Source organism: Anomaloglossus baeobatrachus, chromosome 9 (genome assembly GCF_048569485.1).
Source record: "Anomaloglossus baeobatrachus isolate aAnoBae1 chromosome 9, aAnoBae1.hap1, whole genome shotgun sequence".
Classification (NCBI taxonomy): domain Eukaryota; kingdom Metazoa; phylum Chordata; class Amphibia; order Anura; family Aromobatidae; genus Anomaloglossus; species Anomaloglossus baeobatrachus.
In genome coordinates this window covers 216,320,764-216,338,263 of record NC_134361.1, presented here as the reverse complement: position 1 = coordinate 216,338,263, position 17,500 = coordinate 216,320,764, and the positions used below count along the sequence as shown (strand labels likewise).

The following is a 17,500-nucleotide window of genomic DNA, read 5'->3' as shown; positions in this document are numbered from 1 at the left end:
CAGTATTATAGTAGTTATATTCTTGTACATAGGGGGCAGTATTATAGTAGTTATATTCTAGTATATAGGGGGCAGTATTATAGTAGTTATATTCTTGTACATAGGGAGCAGTATTATAGTAGTTATATTCTTGTAAATAGGGGCAGTATTATAGTAGTTATATTCTTGCACATAGGGGGCAGTATTATAGTAGTTATATTCTTGTACATAGGGGCAGTATTATAGTAGTTATATTCTTGTACATAGGGGGCAGTATTATAGTAGTTATATTCTTGTATATAGGGGCAGTATTATAGTAGTTATATTCTTGTATATAGGGGGCAGTATTATAGTAGTTATATTCTTGCACATAGGGGGCAGTATTATAGTAGTTATATTCTTGTACATAGGGAGCAGTATTATAGTAGTTATATTCTTGTATATAGGGGCAGTATTATAGTAGTTATATTCTTGTATATAGGGGGCAGTATTATAGTAGTTATATTCTTGCACATAGGGGGCAGTATTATAGTAGTTATATTCTTGTACATGGAGGCAGTATTATAGTAGTTATATTCTTGTACATAGGGAGCAGTATTATAGTAGTTATATTCTTGTATATAGGGGCAGTATTATAGTAGTTATATTCTTGTATATAGGGAGCAGTATTATAGTAGTTATATTCTTGTATATAGGGGCAGTATTATAGTAGTTATATTCTTGTACATAGGGAGCAGTATTATAGTAGTTATATTCTTGTATATAGGGGCAGTATTATAGTAGTTATATTCTTGTACATAGGGAGCAGTATTATAGTAGTTATATTCTTGTATATAGGGGCAGTATTATAGTAGTTATATTCTTGTACATAGGGAGCAGTATTATAGTAGTTATATTCTTGCACATAGGGGGCAGTATTATAGTAGTTATATTCTTGTACATGGAGGCAGTATTATAGTAGTTATATTCTTGTACATAGGGAGCAGTATTATAGTAGTTATATTCTTGTATATAGGGGCAGTATTATAGTAGTTATATTCTTGTATATAGGGAGCAGTATTATAGTAGTTATATTCTTGTATATCGGGGCAGTATTATAGTAGTTATATTCTTGTATATAGGGGCCGTATTATAGTAGTTATATTCTTGTATATAGGGGCAGTATTATAGTAGTTATATTCTTGTACATAGGGAGCAGTATTATAGTAGTTATATTCTTGTATATAGGGGCAGTATTATAGTAGTTATATTCTTGCACATAGGGGGCAGTATTATAGTAGTTATATTCTTGTACATGGAGGCAGTATTATAGTAGTTATATTCTTGTACATAGGGAGCAGTATTATAGTAGTTATATTCTTGTACATAGGGAGCAGTATTATAGTAGTTATATTCTTGTATATAGGGGCAGTATTATAGTAGTTATATTCTTGTATATAGGGAGCAGTATTATAGTAGTTATATTCTTGTATATAGGGGCAGTATTATAGTAGTTATATTCTTGTATATAGGGGCAGTATTATAGTAGTTATATTCTTGTACATAGGGAGCAGTATTATAGTAGTTATATTCTTGCACATAGGGGGCAGTATTATAGTAGTTATATTCTTGTACATGGAGGCAGTATTATAGTAGTTATATTCTTGTACATAGGGGGCAGTATTATAGTAGTTATATTCTTGTATATAGGGGCAGTATTATAGTAGTTATATTCTTGTATATAGGGGCAGTATTATAGTAGTTACATTCTTGTACATAGGGAGCAGTATTATAGTAGTTATATTCTTGCACATAGGGGGCAGTATTATAGTAGTTATATTCTTGTACATGGAGGCAGTATTATAGTAGTTATATTCTTGTACATAGGGAGCAGTATTATAGTAGTTATATTCTTGTATATAGGGGCAGTATTATAGTAGTTATATTCTTGTACATAGGGAGCAGTATTATAGTAGTTATATTCTTGTATATAGGGGCAGTATTATAGTAGTTATATTCTTGTATATAGGGGCAGTATTATAGTAGTTATATTCTTGTATATAGGGAGCAGTATTATAGTAGTTATATTCTTGTATATAGGGGCAGTATTATAGTAGTTATATTCTTGTATATAGGGGCAGTATTATAGTAGTTATATTCTTGTACATAGGGAGCAGTATTATAGTAGTTATATTCTTGCACATAGGGGGCAGTATTATAGTAGTTATATTCTTGTACATGGAGGCAGTATTATAGTAGTTATATTCTTGTACATAGGGGGCAGTATTATAGTAGTTATATTCTTGTATATAGGGGCAGTATTATAGTAGTTATATTCTTGTATATAGGGGCAGTATTATAGTAGTTACATTCTTGTACATAGGGAGCAGTATTATAGTAGTTATATTCTTGCACATAGGGGGCAGTATTATAGTAGTTATATTCTTGTACATGGAGGCAGTATTATAGTAGTTATATTCTTGTACATAGGGAGCAGTATTATAGTAGTTATATTCTTGTATATAGGGGCAGTATTATAGTAGTTATATTCTTGTATATAGGGAGCAGTATTATAGTAGTTATATTCTTGTATATAGGGGCAGTATTATAGTAGTTATATTCTTGTATATAGGGGCAGTATTATAGTAGTTATATTCTTGTACATAGGGAGCAGTATTATAGTAGTTATATTTTTGCACATAGGGGGCAGTATTACATTATATACCAGATTTGCCTCTTATTTTGGTTATTGGCATCCTCATTTCATTCCACTTCGGGCCGCACACAATCTCCATTGTTCGGTCCGGTTCCCAGTCTCGGCTGCAGATTAATGAGGCTTCTGCTTGTCTGTGAGCGCTGAGCCGGAGTGTGAGACAATAGTGGCATATTTGGGGATAGGCGACATGTTGACATATTATGGAGGTTCCCCGGACAGGACCGCGTTGCAGGGAGCGGATCAGGTGAACTTTGACCCCAGCAATTCTGTAAATTGTCAGTTTTCTACAATCCGCAGCTACATAGAACCTTGGACTCTGCGGCGTCAGGAAACACTGAGCGCAGGACGCTGATGGACAGAGCAACCCCTAATGGGCCATTAAAAAGGATTTTAAGGGATTATATGGAATCTGTTACTTTGTATCCAATTCTATTGGTTAAACAAGTTGCAAAATAAATATGTAAACAAACCCCCTTCTATTTCACAACAGAAGCTGCAGTTTAGTAATTAGAACCAGAAGCCCCCGAGTCTTAAAGGAACAGGCACACGATAGCGCTGAAGATCCCGGACCCCCAGAGCAATGTGCGGCCGGACACACGTGACCCTGACGGCACAATGTGACGGAGACTTATTTCCTCTTTTCAGAGGATAAAAAAAAAAACAAAAAGTTTTCCATATTCCCGTCAAATTGGAAATGTATCACTTACGATTTGAGATTTCGGATTCTGGGAAAAACAGAGGGGTGTGATTACGGGTACGGATTGGGTAAGAAGCCGGTAATAAGAGACGCAATCAAAGCAAACTTTACATCAAACACCGCGGGTGCCAAGCACAACAAGCCGGGCGCAATGTCCACACCGTGCAAACACGTGGGCCGGGATACAAACAGGTCTGTGACCAATTACCGAAAACTAACACCCCCCCCCCACCCAGCAGATCCATGGTTTAGGACCACCAGATTTTAGGATATACATACAGTGCCTTGTGAAAGTATTCAGCCCCTTGAATTTTTCAAACTTTTCCCACATTTCAGGCTTCAAACATAAAGATAAAAATGTTAATGTTCTGGTGAAGAATTAACAACAAGTGGACACAATTGTGAAGGAAATTTATTGCTTATTTTAAATATTTTTTAAAAATAATAAACTGAAAATTGGGGCGTGCAATATTATTCATCCCCTTTAAGTTAATCCTTTGTAGCGCCCCCTTTTGCTGCGATTACAGCTGCAGTCTCTTGGGGTATGTGTCTATCAGTTTTGCACATGGAGAGGTGAAATTCTCGCCCATTCTTCCTTTGTAAACAGCTGGAGCTGAGTGAGGTTGGATGGAGGCGTTTGTGAACAGCAGTTTTCAGCTCTTTCCACAGATTCTCAATTGGGTTCAGGTCTGGGCTGTGACTTGGCCATTTTAACACCTGGATACGGTTATTTGTGAACCATTCCATTGTAGATTTTGCTTTATGTTTGGGATCATTGTCTTTTTGGAAGAGAAATCTCCGTCCCAGTCTCAGGTCTTTTGCAGACTCCCAACAGGTTTTTTTCAAGAATGGTCCTGTATTTGTCTCCATCCATCATCCCATCAATTTGAACCATCTTCCCTGTTCCTGCGGAAGAAAAGCAGGCCCAAACCATGATGCTGCCACCACCATGTTTGACAGTGGGGATGGTGTGTTCAGGGTGATGAGTTTGGCATTGTGCCCAAATAGTTAGATTTTGGTTTCATCTGAGCAGAGCACCTTCTTCCACATGTTTGGTGTCTCCAGTGGCTTGTGGTAAACTTTAAACAACACTTTTTATGGCTATCTTTGAGAAATGGCTTACTTCTTGCCACTCTTCCAGATTTGTGCAGTGATTGTTGTCCTATGGACAGACTCTCCCACCTCAGCTGTAGATCTCTGCAGATCATCCAGAGGGATCATGGGCCTCTTGGCTGCGTCTCTGATCAGTCTTCTCCTTGTGTGAGATGATAGTTTGGATGGACGGCCGGGTCTTGGTAGCTTTGCAGTGGTATGATCCTCCTTCCATTTCAATATGATCGCTTGCACAGTGCTTCTTGTTTAAAGTTGTGGAAATCTTTTTGCAACCAAATCCGGCTTTAAATCTCTCCACAACAGTATCATGGACCTGCCTGTTGTGTTCCTTGGTCTTCATGATGCTCTCTGCGCTTTACACAGAACCCTGAGACTATCACAGAGCAGGGGCATTATACGGAGACTTGATTACACACAGAGGCTTATATTTATCATCATCAGTCATTTAGGACAACATTGGATCATTCAGAGATCCTCAATCAACTTCTGGAGTGAGTTTGCTGCACTGAATGTAAAGGGGGTGAATAATATTGCACGCCCCAATTTTCAGTTATTTGTTTTTTATAAAATGTTAAAATAAGCAATAAATTTCATTCAACTTCACAATTGTGTCACTTGTTGTTGATTCTTCACCAGAACATTAACATTTTTATCTTTATGTTTAAAGCCTGAAATGTGGGAAAAGGTTGAAAAATTCAAGGGGGCTGAATACTTTCGCAAGGCACTGTAAGTATCAATAGAAGAGGCAGAAAGGAGAGGGTTAAAAGCAAAGCGGCAGCAGCAGCAGCTACAATGACCCAGAATACAGCCTGGAAGAAGAGCGTCCTCACACGACCCCTTAATCTCAGACAAACCCTTGGCAGGGGCAGCGTGACCCCAAAAGTCGTCGAGTTAATCCTGGGAATGAGATGCCAAGATCCGGACAACTCAGGAGCTCCATCTGTAATGGAAGGGAATAAAAATGGCCACCAAAGCGGTTGTGTAGTGGCCCACGGGGTGGTCACATGTGCTCAGGATATTGTATGACATGGCAAACAGGAAAATGCCAGGAGGGCAACGGTACTCGGGGGGAGAGACGAGCGCCATTTGTGGGGTCCATCAGTGCCTTGTTGCTCCCTATGATACAACCTCCTTTCCCGTCACCCCCTGAGTGATATTGAGAAATGGAAGGAACTGCAACAACTCAGCCACAAAACGGAGACCCCCATAACATTACAGAGCGGGGGGCCGAGTGCTGAAAAGTCCCCATTGCTCTGCTGACCCCATAACTGCAGAGTCCAGACCTCCTCTGGTAATATCAGCACAAACACTGCGTCCACTGGGGGCTTCATGGCCGAGCAGAGGTAGGAGCCGCGTGTCACCAAGCCCAAAACCGAGCCGTACATCACCAAGCCCAATGCCGAGCCGTACATCACCAAGCACAATGCTGAGCCGTACATCACCAAGCACAATACCGAGCCATACATCACCAAGCCCAATGCCGAGCCGTACATCACCAAGCACAATGCTGAGCCGTACATCACCAAGCACAATACCGAGCCGTACATCACCAAGCACAATGCTGAGCTGTACATCACCAAGCACAAAGCCGAGCCGTACATCACCAAGCACAAAGCCGAGCCGTACATCACCAAGCACAAAGCCGAGCCGTACATCACCAAGCACAATACCGAGCCGTACATCACCAAGCACAATACCGAGCCGTACATCACCAAGCACAAAGCCGAGCCGTACATCACCAAGCACAATGCTGAGCCGTACATCACCAAGCACAATACCGAGCCGTACATCACCAAGCACAATACTGAGCCGTACATCACCAAGCACAATACCGAGCCGTACATCACCAAGCACAATACTGAGCCGTACATCACCAAGCACAATGCCGAGCCGTACATCACCAAGCACAATGCCGAGCCGTACATCACCAAGCACAATGCAGAGCCGTACATCACCAAGCACAATGCAGAGCCGTACATCACCAAGCACAATGCAGAGCCGTACATCACCAAGCACAATGCAGAGCCGTACATCACCAAGCACAATGCCGAGCCGTACATCACCAAGCACAATGGCGAGCATCGGATGGAGCGGTGTAAAGTAGTCACCACTGGACTCAGGAGACGTGTTCTGTGCAGGGATGGATCGCACTGCTCTATCTGCGTCTGATGGAGGAGTCTGGGTTTGGTGATAGAGGACGTTACCCTCTGACTGCATTGTGCCCGCTGTACATATGATGGTGGAGGAGGATGCTCCGGGCTGTTAGCAGGGGGCGGCCGCGGCCTCAGTCTCAGTGATGGGTCAGCGCAAGACATTGTGGACAATTGTAGCTTCAGCTTTGTGGGAACAATTTGGGGCCTTTTCTGTTCCCCATGACTCTGCCCAATGCACAAGCTCCACACAGACATGGAGGGTGCAGAACATGACACCGCACAGAGCTCCACCTCAGCCCCATCCTATAATGGAGACTCTGAGCCCAGACCCCCCCAAAATCAGGGTCACCCCACAAATGATCTTCAGGGTGAAGGGGCAAAAATTCCACAGACGCCTCCAAAATCTTGTAGAAATCCTTCCCAGAAGAGCGGGGAATACTTTTCCCCATGAAGTGCACATCACATTATTATTACTACTATCAGACACCAGACATACAGCCTCTGTAGCGCGGTATTATACAGGCACTATATGACGACATTTGGCCTCTAGCCACTGTTCAGTTTTCTATATCACTCTGGACATTGTTCACTTGTGTAATACAGTCATACAGCGCCCATATAGAAGTATTATTACTACTACTTTGGGCACTATGAAATATTTCCCATATGATATTAGATATACAGCCATGGTAGTGCAGTATTATATGGAACTATATGGCACAATTATTACTACTGTTGCCAGCAGCATGGCAAGAAGCAAAACAGCTGTATGACATGAGCGCTGTGTGACCAGTATGTGCACAATCACACTGGTGCAGCCCCCACACATCCCCCTGCCATGCTGCGCCCCCACACATCCCCCTGCCATGCTGCGCCCCCACACGTCCCCCTGCCATGCTGCGCCCCCACACGTCCCCCCTGCCATGCTGCGCCTCCACACGTCACCCTGCCATGCTGCGCCCCCACACGTCACCCTGCCATGCTGCGCCTCCACACGTCACCCTGCCATGCTGCGCCCCCACACGTCCCCCTGCCATGCTGCGCCCCCACACGTCCCTCTGCCATGCTGCGCCCCCACACGTCCCTCTGCCATGCTGCGCCCCCACACGTCCCCCTGCCATGCTGCTCCCCCACACGTCCCTCTGCCATGCTGCGCCCCCACACGTCCCCCTGCCATGCTGCTCCCCCACACGTCCCCCCTGCCATGCTGCTCCCCCACACGTCCCCCTGCCATGCTGCGCCCCCACACGTCCCCCTGCCATGCTGCGCCCCCACACGTCCCCCTGCCATGCTGCGCCCCCACACGTCCCCCTGCCATGCTGCGCCCCCACACGTCCCCCTGCCATGCTGCGCCCCCACACGTCCCCCTGCCATGCTGCGCCCCCACACGTCCCCCTGCCATGCTGCGCCCCCACACGTCCCCCTGCCATGCTGCGCCCCCCACACGTCCCCCTGCCATGCTGCGCCCCCACACGTCCCCCTGCCATGCTGCGCCCCCACACGTCCCCCTGCCATGCTGCGCCCCCACACGTCCCCCTGCCATGCTGCGCCCCCACACATCCCCCTGCCATGCTGCTCCCCCACACATCCCCCTGCCATGCTGCGCCCCCACACATCCCCCTGCCATGCTGCTCCCCCACACATCCCCCTGCCATGCTGCTCCCCCACACATCCCCCTGCCATGCTGCGCCCAAACTCTCCCCGCACGGTCAGATGTAATTACATGGAGCTAATACCTTGTAACGAGTCCACGGTGATATCAGATGACCCAGCGCTGGTCCGCAGCCAAAATGTCACAGAGAATCAGCCGGTGCCAAAACCTCCCGGGCAGCAGCCGCCTCGGATCTGCTAACGAGTTCCCTGTAATTTCCTCGCCGTTCGGGGGTGCGGAGCGATTGGCCGGATATCAGTAGAAATTATAATTATAAGACGCCCGAGAACACAGAGAGCGAGATCAGAAAGCAAACTAAGCCGCTGTCAATCATTCAGTGACTCCGCCCCCTGGACTCTTGATTCCAGGATGGAATTTAAAGGGATAAGTCACAATTTATATCCGTCCGTCTCCTGCCGGCAGAAAGAATAATGTGTGAGGAAACAAGCCAACAGATGCTGCAATGTGAGCGGAGAGCGCCTTTAAATTAAAGGGGAAGTCCATATGGGATGAAGAGGCTGGAGGAGAATTCACAGTACGGGGTCCTATGGTGAACTGACTGAGATGTCGCTTGCGCCATACGTCCACATTTTTTTTGGGGGGGAAGGGGGTCCCGGGGGTGGGGTCCCATATGTAATCACAATGCAAACACAGAGATATAAAGGCTCGGAGAACTACAACACCCAGCAGAAGCCGTTACAAAAGTACTGAGGGTGCCCCAAAACTGTTACCATGACAACTGCAATCACAAATAAAGGGGAGACCCCCCCTACACAATGCCAGAGCAGGGATGTAGAGCGCAGGCTGCGCCCCTCCCCCAATATTGGGGGTCTGGGCTCCTCGGGGGAGGGTCTGCAGAGCATTGCTCTTCCCCTGCAGGATGCAGAGCCCTCACATAGGAGGGTGACACTGACCCCTATTAAAGGTGAACTCTGCCGCCCCCTGTAACTTTGCACAAGTCTCCAGCAGGTCTTGTACTTTCCCCCGCACACAGCCCCGGTCTCCGCCGCCTCACCTGGCCGCCACCGCCGCGTCTGACCGCTGTCACCTCCGCGCTCCGCAGCCACAATCCTCCGCCGCCGACTCTGACACATCCGCCGACAAGACCCCGCCCACTGACGTCAGAGAGGGACGAATAGCTGAATGAATCCCTTTTACCAAGCCGCGCCCTCTCCTGCCAATCACCTTCTACAATTCACCAATTCCGCATTCTGATTGGCTGTCCATAGCGAGGCCTGAATAAGCCCCTCCTGCGTTCCACCAATAGAGATTACCGCCACGCGATGCCTTTTAATGTGAATTCCCGACGTTTGCTTTACGGCAGCGGTAAAACGAGTTTGTAGTGGGAGTGTAGGGGGTCAGCTGACTGCCGTGTGACTGTCAGGCTGCCCGCCCGGAAGAGGCTGCTGCAGGGGCTGCTGCTCCGGCTCTGCTCGACGCCGTCATGTTTGGGCCAGACGAGGAGGATGCGGACTTTTTGTCCCCCACTGGAGGGTAAGTGGCCCCTGAGAGCCGGGGCCCCTCCACTCACTTTATACAGGCCAGCTTCATAGAAAGTAATGAAAACATTCAGTGTAACTGATATACACTCAGAGTGGGCGGAACTGCAAGTCCCAGCAGGCGGTGTCTGCCTGAGAATGCTGGGACTTGTAGTCCCACAATGACTTATTTCCATTGGGATGAGTTTGTGGTGAATGGAAACCGTCAGCAATGAATGCAGGGGAGGCCGTCAGGTCAGGGCGCATCAGTGCAGGATCTGCTGGCTGTCAGTGAATGGATCCATCGTGAGCTGCTTCTATAGTCTCACATAGTGGTTTTCATCTCTGTCGGTGATTCAATGCTGGGAGTTGTAGTGCCTCAACCTGCGCTGCAACCGTAGAAGAATGACCTGCACCGCCCTCCGTCCTGCTCTGTGCGCCGCAATCGGGGAAAGACCGACTTGCTCCGCCCTCCGTCCTGCTCTGTACGATGCAACCGGGGGAAGAACAACCTGCACCGCCCTCCGTCCTGCTCTGTGCAATGCAACCGGGAGGAAGAACGACCTGCGCCGCCCTCCGTCCTGCTCTGTGCGCTGCAAACGGGAGGAAGAACGACCTGCGCCGCCCTCTGTCCTGCTCTGTGCAATGCAACCGGGGGAAGAACGACCTGCACCGCCCTCCGTCCTGCTCTGTGCAATGCAACCGGGGGAAGAACGACCTGCGCCACCCTCCGTCCTGATCTGTGCAATGCAACCGGGAGGAAGAATGACCTGCACCGCCCTCCGTCCTGATCTGTGCAATGCAACCGGGAGGAAGAATGACCTGCACCGCCCTCCGTCCTGCTCTGTGCGCCGCAATCGGGGAAAGAACGACTTGCTCCGCCCTCCGTCCTGCTCTGTGCAATGCAACCGGGGGAAGAACGACCTGCACCGCCCTCCGTCCTGCTCTGTGCAATGCAACCGGGGGAAGAACGACCTGCATCAACCTCCGTCCTGCTCTGTACGATGCAACCAACGGAAGAACGACCTGCGCCGCCCTCCGTCCTGCTCTGTGCGCCGCAACCGGGAGGAAGAACGACCTGCACCGCCCTCCGTCCTGCTCTGTGCAATGCAACCGGGGGAAGAATGACCTGCACCGCCCTCCGTCCTGCTCTGTGCAATGCAACCGGGGGAAGAACGACCTGCGCCACCCTCCGTCCTGCTCTGTGCAATGCAACCAGGAGGAAGAATGACCTGCACCGCCCTCCGTCCTGCTCTGTGCAATGCAACCAGGAGGAAGAATGACCTGCACCGCCCTCCGTCCTGCTCTGTGCGCCGCAACCGGGAGGAAGAACGACCTGCGCCACCCTCCGTCCTGCTCTGTGCAATGCAACCGGGAGGAAGAACGACCTGCGCCACCCTCCGTCCTGCTCTGTACGATGCAACCGGGGGAAGAACGACCTGCACCGCCCTCCGTCCTGCTTTGTGCAATGCAACCGGGGGAAGAACGACCTGCGCCACCCTCCGTCCTGCTCTGTGCAATGCAACCAGGAGGAAGAATGACCTGCACCGCCCTCCGTCCTGCTCTGTGCAATGCAACCAGGAGGAAGAATGACCTGCACCGCCCTCCATCCTGCTCTGTGCAATGCAACCGGGGGAAGAACGACCTGCACCGCCCTCCGTCCTGCTCTGTGCAATGCAACCAGGAGGAAGAATGACCTGCACCGCCCTCCGTCCTGCTCTGTGCGCCGCAACCGGGAGGAAGAACGACCTGCGCCACCCTCCGTCCTGCTCTGTGCAATGCAACCGGGAGGAAGAACGACCTGCACCGCCCTCCGTCCTGCTCTGTGCAATGCAACCGGGGGAAGAATGACCTGCGCCGCCCTCCGTCCTGCTCTGTACGATGCAAACGGGAGGAAGAACGACCTGCGCCGCCCTCCGTCCTGCTCTGTACGATGCAATTAGGGACAGAACAACTTGCGCCACCCTCCGTTCTACTCTGTGCTACGCAACCGGAGGAAGAACGGCCAGCAACGCCCTCCGTCCTGCTCTGTGCTCCGCCACCAGGGGAAAAACAACCTGCATCAACCTCCGTCCTGCTCTGCGCAACGCAACCGGAGGAAGAACGACCAGCTCCACCCTCCGTCCTGCTTTGTGCACTGCCACCGGAGGAAGAACGACCAGCGCCACCCTCCGTCCTGCTTTGTGCACTGCCACCGGAGGAAGAACGACCAGCTCCACCCTCCGTCCTGCTCTGTGCACTGCCACCGGAGGAAGAACGACCAGCGCCACCCTCCGTCCTGCTTTGTGCACTGACACCGGAGGAAGAACGACCAGCGCCACCCTCCGTCCTGCTTTGTGCACTGACACCGGAGGAAGAACGACCAGCGCCACCCTCCGTCCTGCTCTGTGCACTGCCACCGGAGGAAGAACGACCTGCGCCGCCCTCCGTCCTGCTTTGTGCACTGCCACCGGAGGAAGAACGACCTGCGCCGCCCTCCGTCTTGCTCTGTGCACTGCCACCGGAGGAAGAACGACCTGCGCCGCCCTCCGTCTTGCTCTGTGCGCCACCACCGGGGGAAGAACGACCTACGCCGCCCTCCGTCTTGCTCTGTGCGCCACCGCCGGGGGAAGAACTACCTGCGCCGCCCTCCGTCCTGCTCTGTGCGACGCAATTGGGCGAAAAATGACCTGCATCGCGCTCCATCCTGCTCTGAGCACCGCAACCACCTCCCCCAGTAATGGCTGATAACAGGGAGCAATACATTTTACTTTCCTGTCATATAGTTGTTGCTCCCCAGCTTTGAATGTCTGATAACAGAGAACAATAGACTGTGATACGCGCTGAGGTCAGTTCCTCACCCTGACACATTGGTACAGTGATTGTGTTACCAGGAGGAAGTGTCCCTGATAAGCAGATGGGTGAAAAAGCAGAAGATGATGGCGGCGGTGGCTGCGGAGCGCTCGGCGTCAGCTGATCGCATCCGTCACGGGCCGGGCTCTTTGTATCAGCAGCTTCAGGGCTTCTCTGTTCTGAAAGAGGTTCCTAAGATCCGAGAGGGGAATTGACTTCAGTAGACGCGGGCGGGAGACCACCTTGTGGGATCGGTCGTAGTGCCTGTAATGGTGGTCACCCCGCTTTCTAAGGGGAGTCAATGACAAAGCTCCCCAGCCCCGCAGGACGGCGCCCCCCCCCCCCCCCTCCTGTGATCGGGCTGAATTGTCCATGTTTTAATCGACAAGTGGTGGAACTATTGATCCCAGCAGGACCGTGCTATCCTAAAATGAATCACTGCAGCATCTCTGCCATATAGTTTGGGGAATTTTGCTGCCTCCTAGTGTTTAATTCATGAATATGGGTCGGTGAGAAGCAGCGCCCCCTAGTGATTAGTATGGGGTAGTGACAGAAGCAGCGCCCCCTAGTGATTAGTATGGGGTAGTGACAGAAACAGCGCTCCCTAGTGATTAGTATGGGGTAGTGACAGAAGCAGCGCCCCCTAGTGATTAGTATGGGGTAGTGACAGAAGCAGCGCCCCCTAGTGACTAGTATGGGTCAGTGAGAGGCAGCGCCCCCTAGTGACTAGTATGGGTCGGTGAGAAGCAGCGCCCCCTAGTGATTAGTATGGGGTAGTGACAGAAGCAGCGCCCCCTAGTGATTAGTATGGGGTAGTGGCAGAAGCAGCGCCCCTAGTGATTAGTATGGGGTAGTGGCAGAAGCAGCGCCCCCTAGTGATTAGTATGGGGTAGTGGCAGAAGCAGCGCCCCTAGTGATTAGTATGGGGTAGTGACAGAAGCAGCGCCCCTAGTGATTAGTATGGGGTAGTGGCAGAAGCAGCGCCCCTAGTGATTAGTATGGGGTAGTGACAGAAGCAGCGCCCCCTAGTGATTAGTATGGGGTAGTGACAGAAGCAGCGCCCCCTAGTGATTAGTATGGGGTAGTGACAGAAGCAGCGCCCCCTAGTGATTAGTATGGGGTAGTGGCAGAAGCAGCGCCCCTAGTGATTAGTATGGGGTAGTGACAGAAGCAGCGCCCCTAGTGATTAGTATGGGGTAGTGGCAGAAGCAGCGCCCCTAGTGATTAGTATGGGGTAGTGGCAGAAGCAGCGCCCCTAGTGATTAGTATGGGGTAGTGGCAGAAGCAGCGCCCCCTAGTGATTAGTATGGGGTAGTGGCAGAAGCAGCGCCCCTAGTGATTAGTATGGGGTAGTGACAGAAGCAGCGCCCCCTAGTGATTAGTATGGGGTAGTGGCAGAAGCAGCGCCCCCTAGTGATTAGTATGGGGTAGTGACAGAAGCAGCGCCCCCTAGTGATTAGTATGGGGTAGTGGCAGAAGCAGCGCCCCCTGGTGATTAGTATGGGGTAATGACGGAAGCAGCGCCCCCTAGTGATTAGTATGGGGTAGTGGCAGAAGCAGCGCCCCCTGGTGATTAGTATGGGGTAATGACAGAAGCAGCGCCCCCTAGTGATTAGTATGGGGTAGTGGCAGAAGCAGCGCCTCCTAGTGATTAGTATGGGGTAGTGACAGAAGCAGCGCCTCCTAGTGATTAGTATGGGGTAGTGACGGAAGCAGCGCACCCTAGTGACTAGTATGGGGTAGTGGCAGAAGCAGCGCCCCCTAGTGATTAGTATGGGGTAGTGACAGAAGCAGCGCCCCCTAGTGATTAGTATGGGGTAGTGACGGAAGCAGCGCCCCCTAGTGATTAGTATGGGGTAGTGACAGAAGCAGCGCCTCCTGGTGGTTGGTCATTGATTAGTATGGGGTAGTGGCAGAAGCAGCGCCCCCTGGTGGTTGGTCATTGATTAGTATGGGGTAGTGGCAGAAGCAGCGCCCCTTGGTGGTTGGTCATTGATTAGTATGGGGTAGTGGCAGAAGCAGCGCCCCCTGGTGGTTGGTCATTGATTAGTATGGGGTAGTGGCAGAAGCAGCGCCCCCTGGTGGTTGGTCATTGATTAGTATGGGGTAGTGGCAGAAGCAGCGCCCCCTGGTGGTTGGTCACTGATTAGTATGGGGTAGTGGCAGAAGCAGCGCCCCCTGGTGGTTGGTCATTGATTAGTATGGGGTAGTGGCAGAAGCAGTGCCTCCTGGTGGTTGGTCATTGATTAGTATGGGTAGTGGCAGAAGCAGTGCCCCCTGGTGGTTGGTCACTGATTAGTATGGGTAGTGGCAGAAGCAGTGCCCCCTGGTGGTTGGTCACTGATTAGTATGGGTAGTGGCAGAAGCAGCGCCCCCTGGTGGTTGGTCACTGATTAGTATGGGTAGTGACAGAAGCAGCGCCTCCTGGTGGTTGGTCACTGATTAGTATGGGTAGTGGCAGAAGCAGCGCCCCCTGGTGGTTGGTCACTGATTAGTATGGGGTAGTGGCAGAAGCAGCGCCCCCTGGTGGTTGGTCACTGATTAGTATGGGGTAGTTGCAGAAGCAGCGCCTCCTGGTGGTTGGTCACTGATTAGCATGGGTAGTGACAGAAGCAGCGCCCCCTGGTGGTTGGTCACTGATTAGCATGGGTAGTGACAGAAGCAGCGCCCCCTGGTGGTTGGTCACTGATTAGTATGGGGTAGTGGCAGAAGCAGCGCCCCCTGGTGGTTGGTCACTGATTAGTATGTGGTAGTGGCAGAAGCAGCGCCCCCTGGTGGTTGGTCACTGATTAGTATGGGGTAGTGACAGAAGCAGCGCCCCCTGGTGGTTGGTCACTGATTAGTATGGGGTAGTGACAGAAGCAGCGCCTCCTGGTGGTTGGTCATTGATTAGTATGGGGTAGTGACAGAAGCAGCGCCCCCTGGTGGTTGGTCACTGATTAGTATGGGTTAGTGGCAGAAGCAGCGCTCCCTGGTGGTTGGTCACAGATTAGTATGGGGTAGTGGCAGAAGCAGCGCCCCCTGGTGGTTGGTCACTGATTAGCATGGTGTAGTGGCAGAAGCAGCGCCCCCCTGGTGGTTGGTCACAGATTAGTATGGGGTAGTGGCAGAAGCAGCGCCCCCTGGTGGTTGGTCATTGATTAGTATGGGGTAGTGGCAGAAGCAGCGCCCCCTGGTGGTTGGTCATTGATTAGTATGGGGTAGTGGCAGAAGCAGCGCCCCCTGGTGGTTGGTCACTGATTAGTATGGGGTAGTGGCAGAAGCAGCGCCCCCTGGTGGTTGGTCATTGATTAGTATGGGTTAGTGGCAGAAGCAGCGCCCCCTGGTGGTTGGTCACTGATTAGCATGGCGTAGTGACAGAAGCAGCGCCCCCTGGTGGTTGGTCATTGATTAGCATGGTGTAGTGACAGAAGCAGCGCCTGCTGGTGGTTGGTCACTGATTAGCATGGCGTAGTGACAGAAGCAGCGCCCCCTGGTGGTTGGTCACTGATTAGCATGGTGTAGTGGCAGAAGCAGCGCCCCCTGGTGGTTGGTCATTGATTAGTATGGGGTAATGGCAGAAGCAGCGCCCCCTGCTGGTTGGTTATCACTGATTAGTATGGGGTAATGGCAGAAGCAGCACCCCCTGGTGGTTGGTCACTGATTAGTATGGGGTAGTGAAAGAAGCAGCGCCCCCTGCTGGTTTTTCTTGGTATTTGTTAATGGTTGGCGCTGGTGTCTGCCCTCGTGGTAATGATCTCTCCATAAACAAAAGCCTTTATTGAGTGACCCCTCGCATTGCGGAGAATGCTGTGACTTGCGGTCGTGACTGGGGCACCAGTGACCGCTCCTAAACTGGAGTCAGATGATCTGTATTAGTGCCATTGGGAGCGGACATCCTGCTGCTGTGCGGCTGCTCGGGGGGACGCGGATCACTCGGTGGTCTCGTTCACTGTAGAATTTCACGGAGACGTGCCGGATTTCACACACTCGTGTCCGGCTGCGTCACTGGAATGGGTCCTGGCGAGCCGGGGGAGAGCGTGCCACGATGGAAGGTGGACTACTACTGGCAGGAGAACCACGGGTCAGTGCAGGGCCGGGGCGGGGAGGATGCGGCCGACCCTTATTGTGCTGTACGCATCACTTTAGTGCCATATTGTAACATCTCTGCTTGCTGTCAGTGACATACGACCCTCTTTACACACGTGTTTCACAGCGGAGGGTTCCAGACTGACACATTGTAACAAACCTTCAGCTGTGAGAAGGATGTAATCATTCACTGACACGAAGCGGAGGTTTTAGGTGTGATTGTGTGTAATTCCGCTGTCATTCATTTCATAGGGCCAAGTTGGCGTCTCTTTTTGGAATGGACCAAGGCGGCGGCGCGCAGGGGAACGAATCCTTCCACTACACCGCTCCGAAGCAGCCCAAGAAGGGCGCGGTGCCAGCGGGTGAGGACGCGGCTCCGCACATTGTTTGTGGTGGGGAATGGGCCTTTGAAGCCATTGTGGGAGTCGGCGGGGGTCTCGGGAAGGGAAGGGAGGCGGCTGCAGGGAAATAATGGCCGCATTGTGCTAATATCTCTTTATTCACATTCCAGGTACAAAATCTCCCAAACCGTCCACAGCCCCCAGTGCTGCCCCCTCCGTGCTGTACGCCACAGCCGTCCACGCCTACAAGTAGTAAGTGCCCACCCCCACTACATATACAGCCCCCAGTGTGAACACCGCCATGGTCTGTGTGTAGATATAACGAAAAGGTGACATCTGAAGTGGACTGACTCTGTACGATACTGCAGAGCTGCGCTCACTATTCACGTGTATGTACACAGTGACTGCACAAGCACAATAGTGAGTGCAGCTCTGGAGGATAATACAGGAGGTAACTCAGGATCAGTAATGTATGTACACAGTGACTGCACCA

General features: G+C 51.0%; 2 protein-coding genes across 3 annotated transcripts in view; one reads left to right on the top strand and one right to left on the bottom strand.

Moving 5' to 3' along the window:
• The window catches only part of SLC31A1 (solute carrier family 31 member 1), a 30,551-nt gene extending 21,155 nt beyond the window's left edge, over window positions 1–9,396 (bottom strand). The window contains exons 1-2 of one of the 2 annotated variants that reach the window (XM_075324471.1): window positions 9,304–9,375; window positions 8,374–8,701 (exon numbers count right to left, since the gene is read on the bottom strand). Coding sequence is in view for 1 of the 2 variants with exons in the window: in XM_075324470.1 (XP_075180585.1) it covers window positions 9,304–9,382 (79 nt within the window). In the remaining variant the exon portion in view is untranslated. Of the gene's footprint in view, window positions 1–8,373; window positions 8,702–9,303 lie in introns of both variants that reach the window. The other variant, XM_075324470.1, reaches the window with a different exon arrangement.
• A 236-nt stretch (window positions 9,397–9,632) lies between these two features.
• FKBP15 (FKBP prolyl isomerase family member 15) overlaps window positions 9,633–17,500 on the top strand; it is a 32,830-nt gene continuing 24,962 nt past the window's right edge. The window contains exons 1-3 of the mRNA XM_075324943.1: window positions 9,633–9,782; window positions 16,919–17,028; window positions 17,178–17,259. Of these exons, the coding sequence (XP_075181058.1) occupies window positions 9,733–9,782; window positions 16,919–17,028; window positions 17,178–17,259 (242 nt within the window). The 5' untranslated portion in view covers window positions 9,633–9,732. The remainder of the gene's footprint in view (window positions 9,783–16,918; window positions 17,029–17,177; window positions 17,260–17,500) is intronic.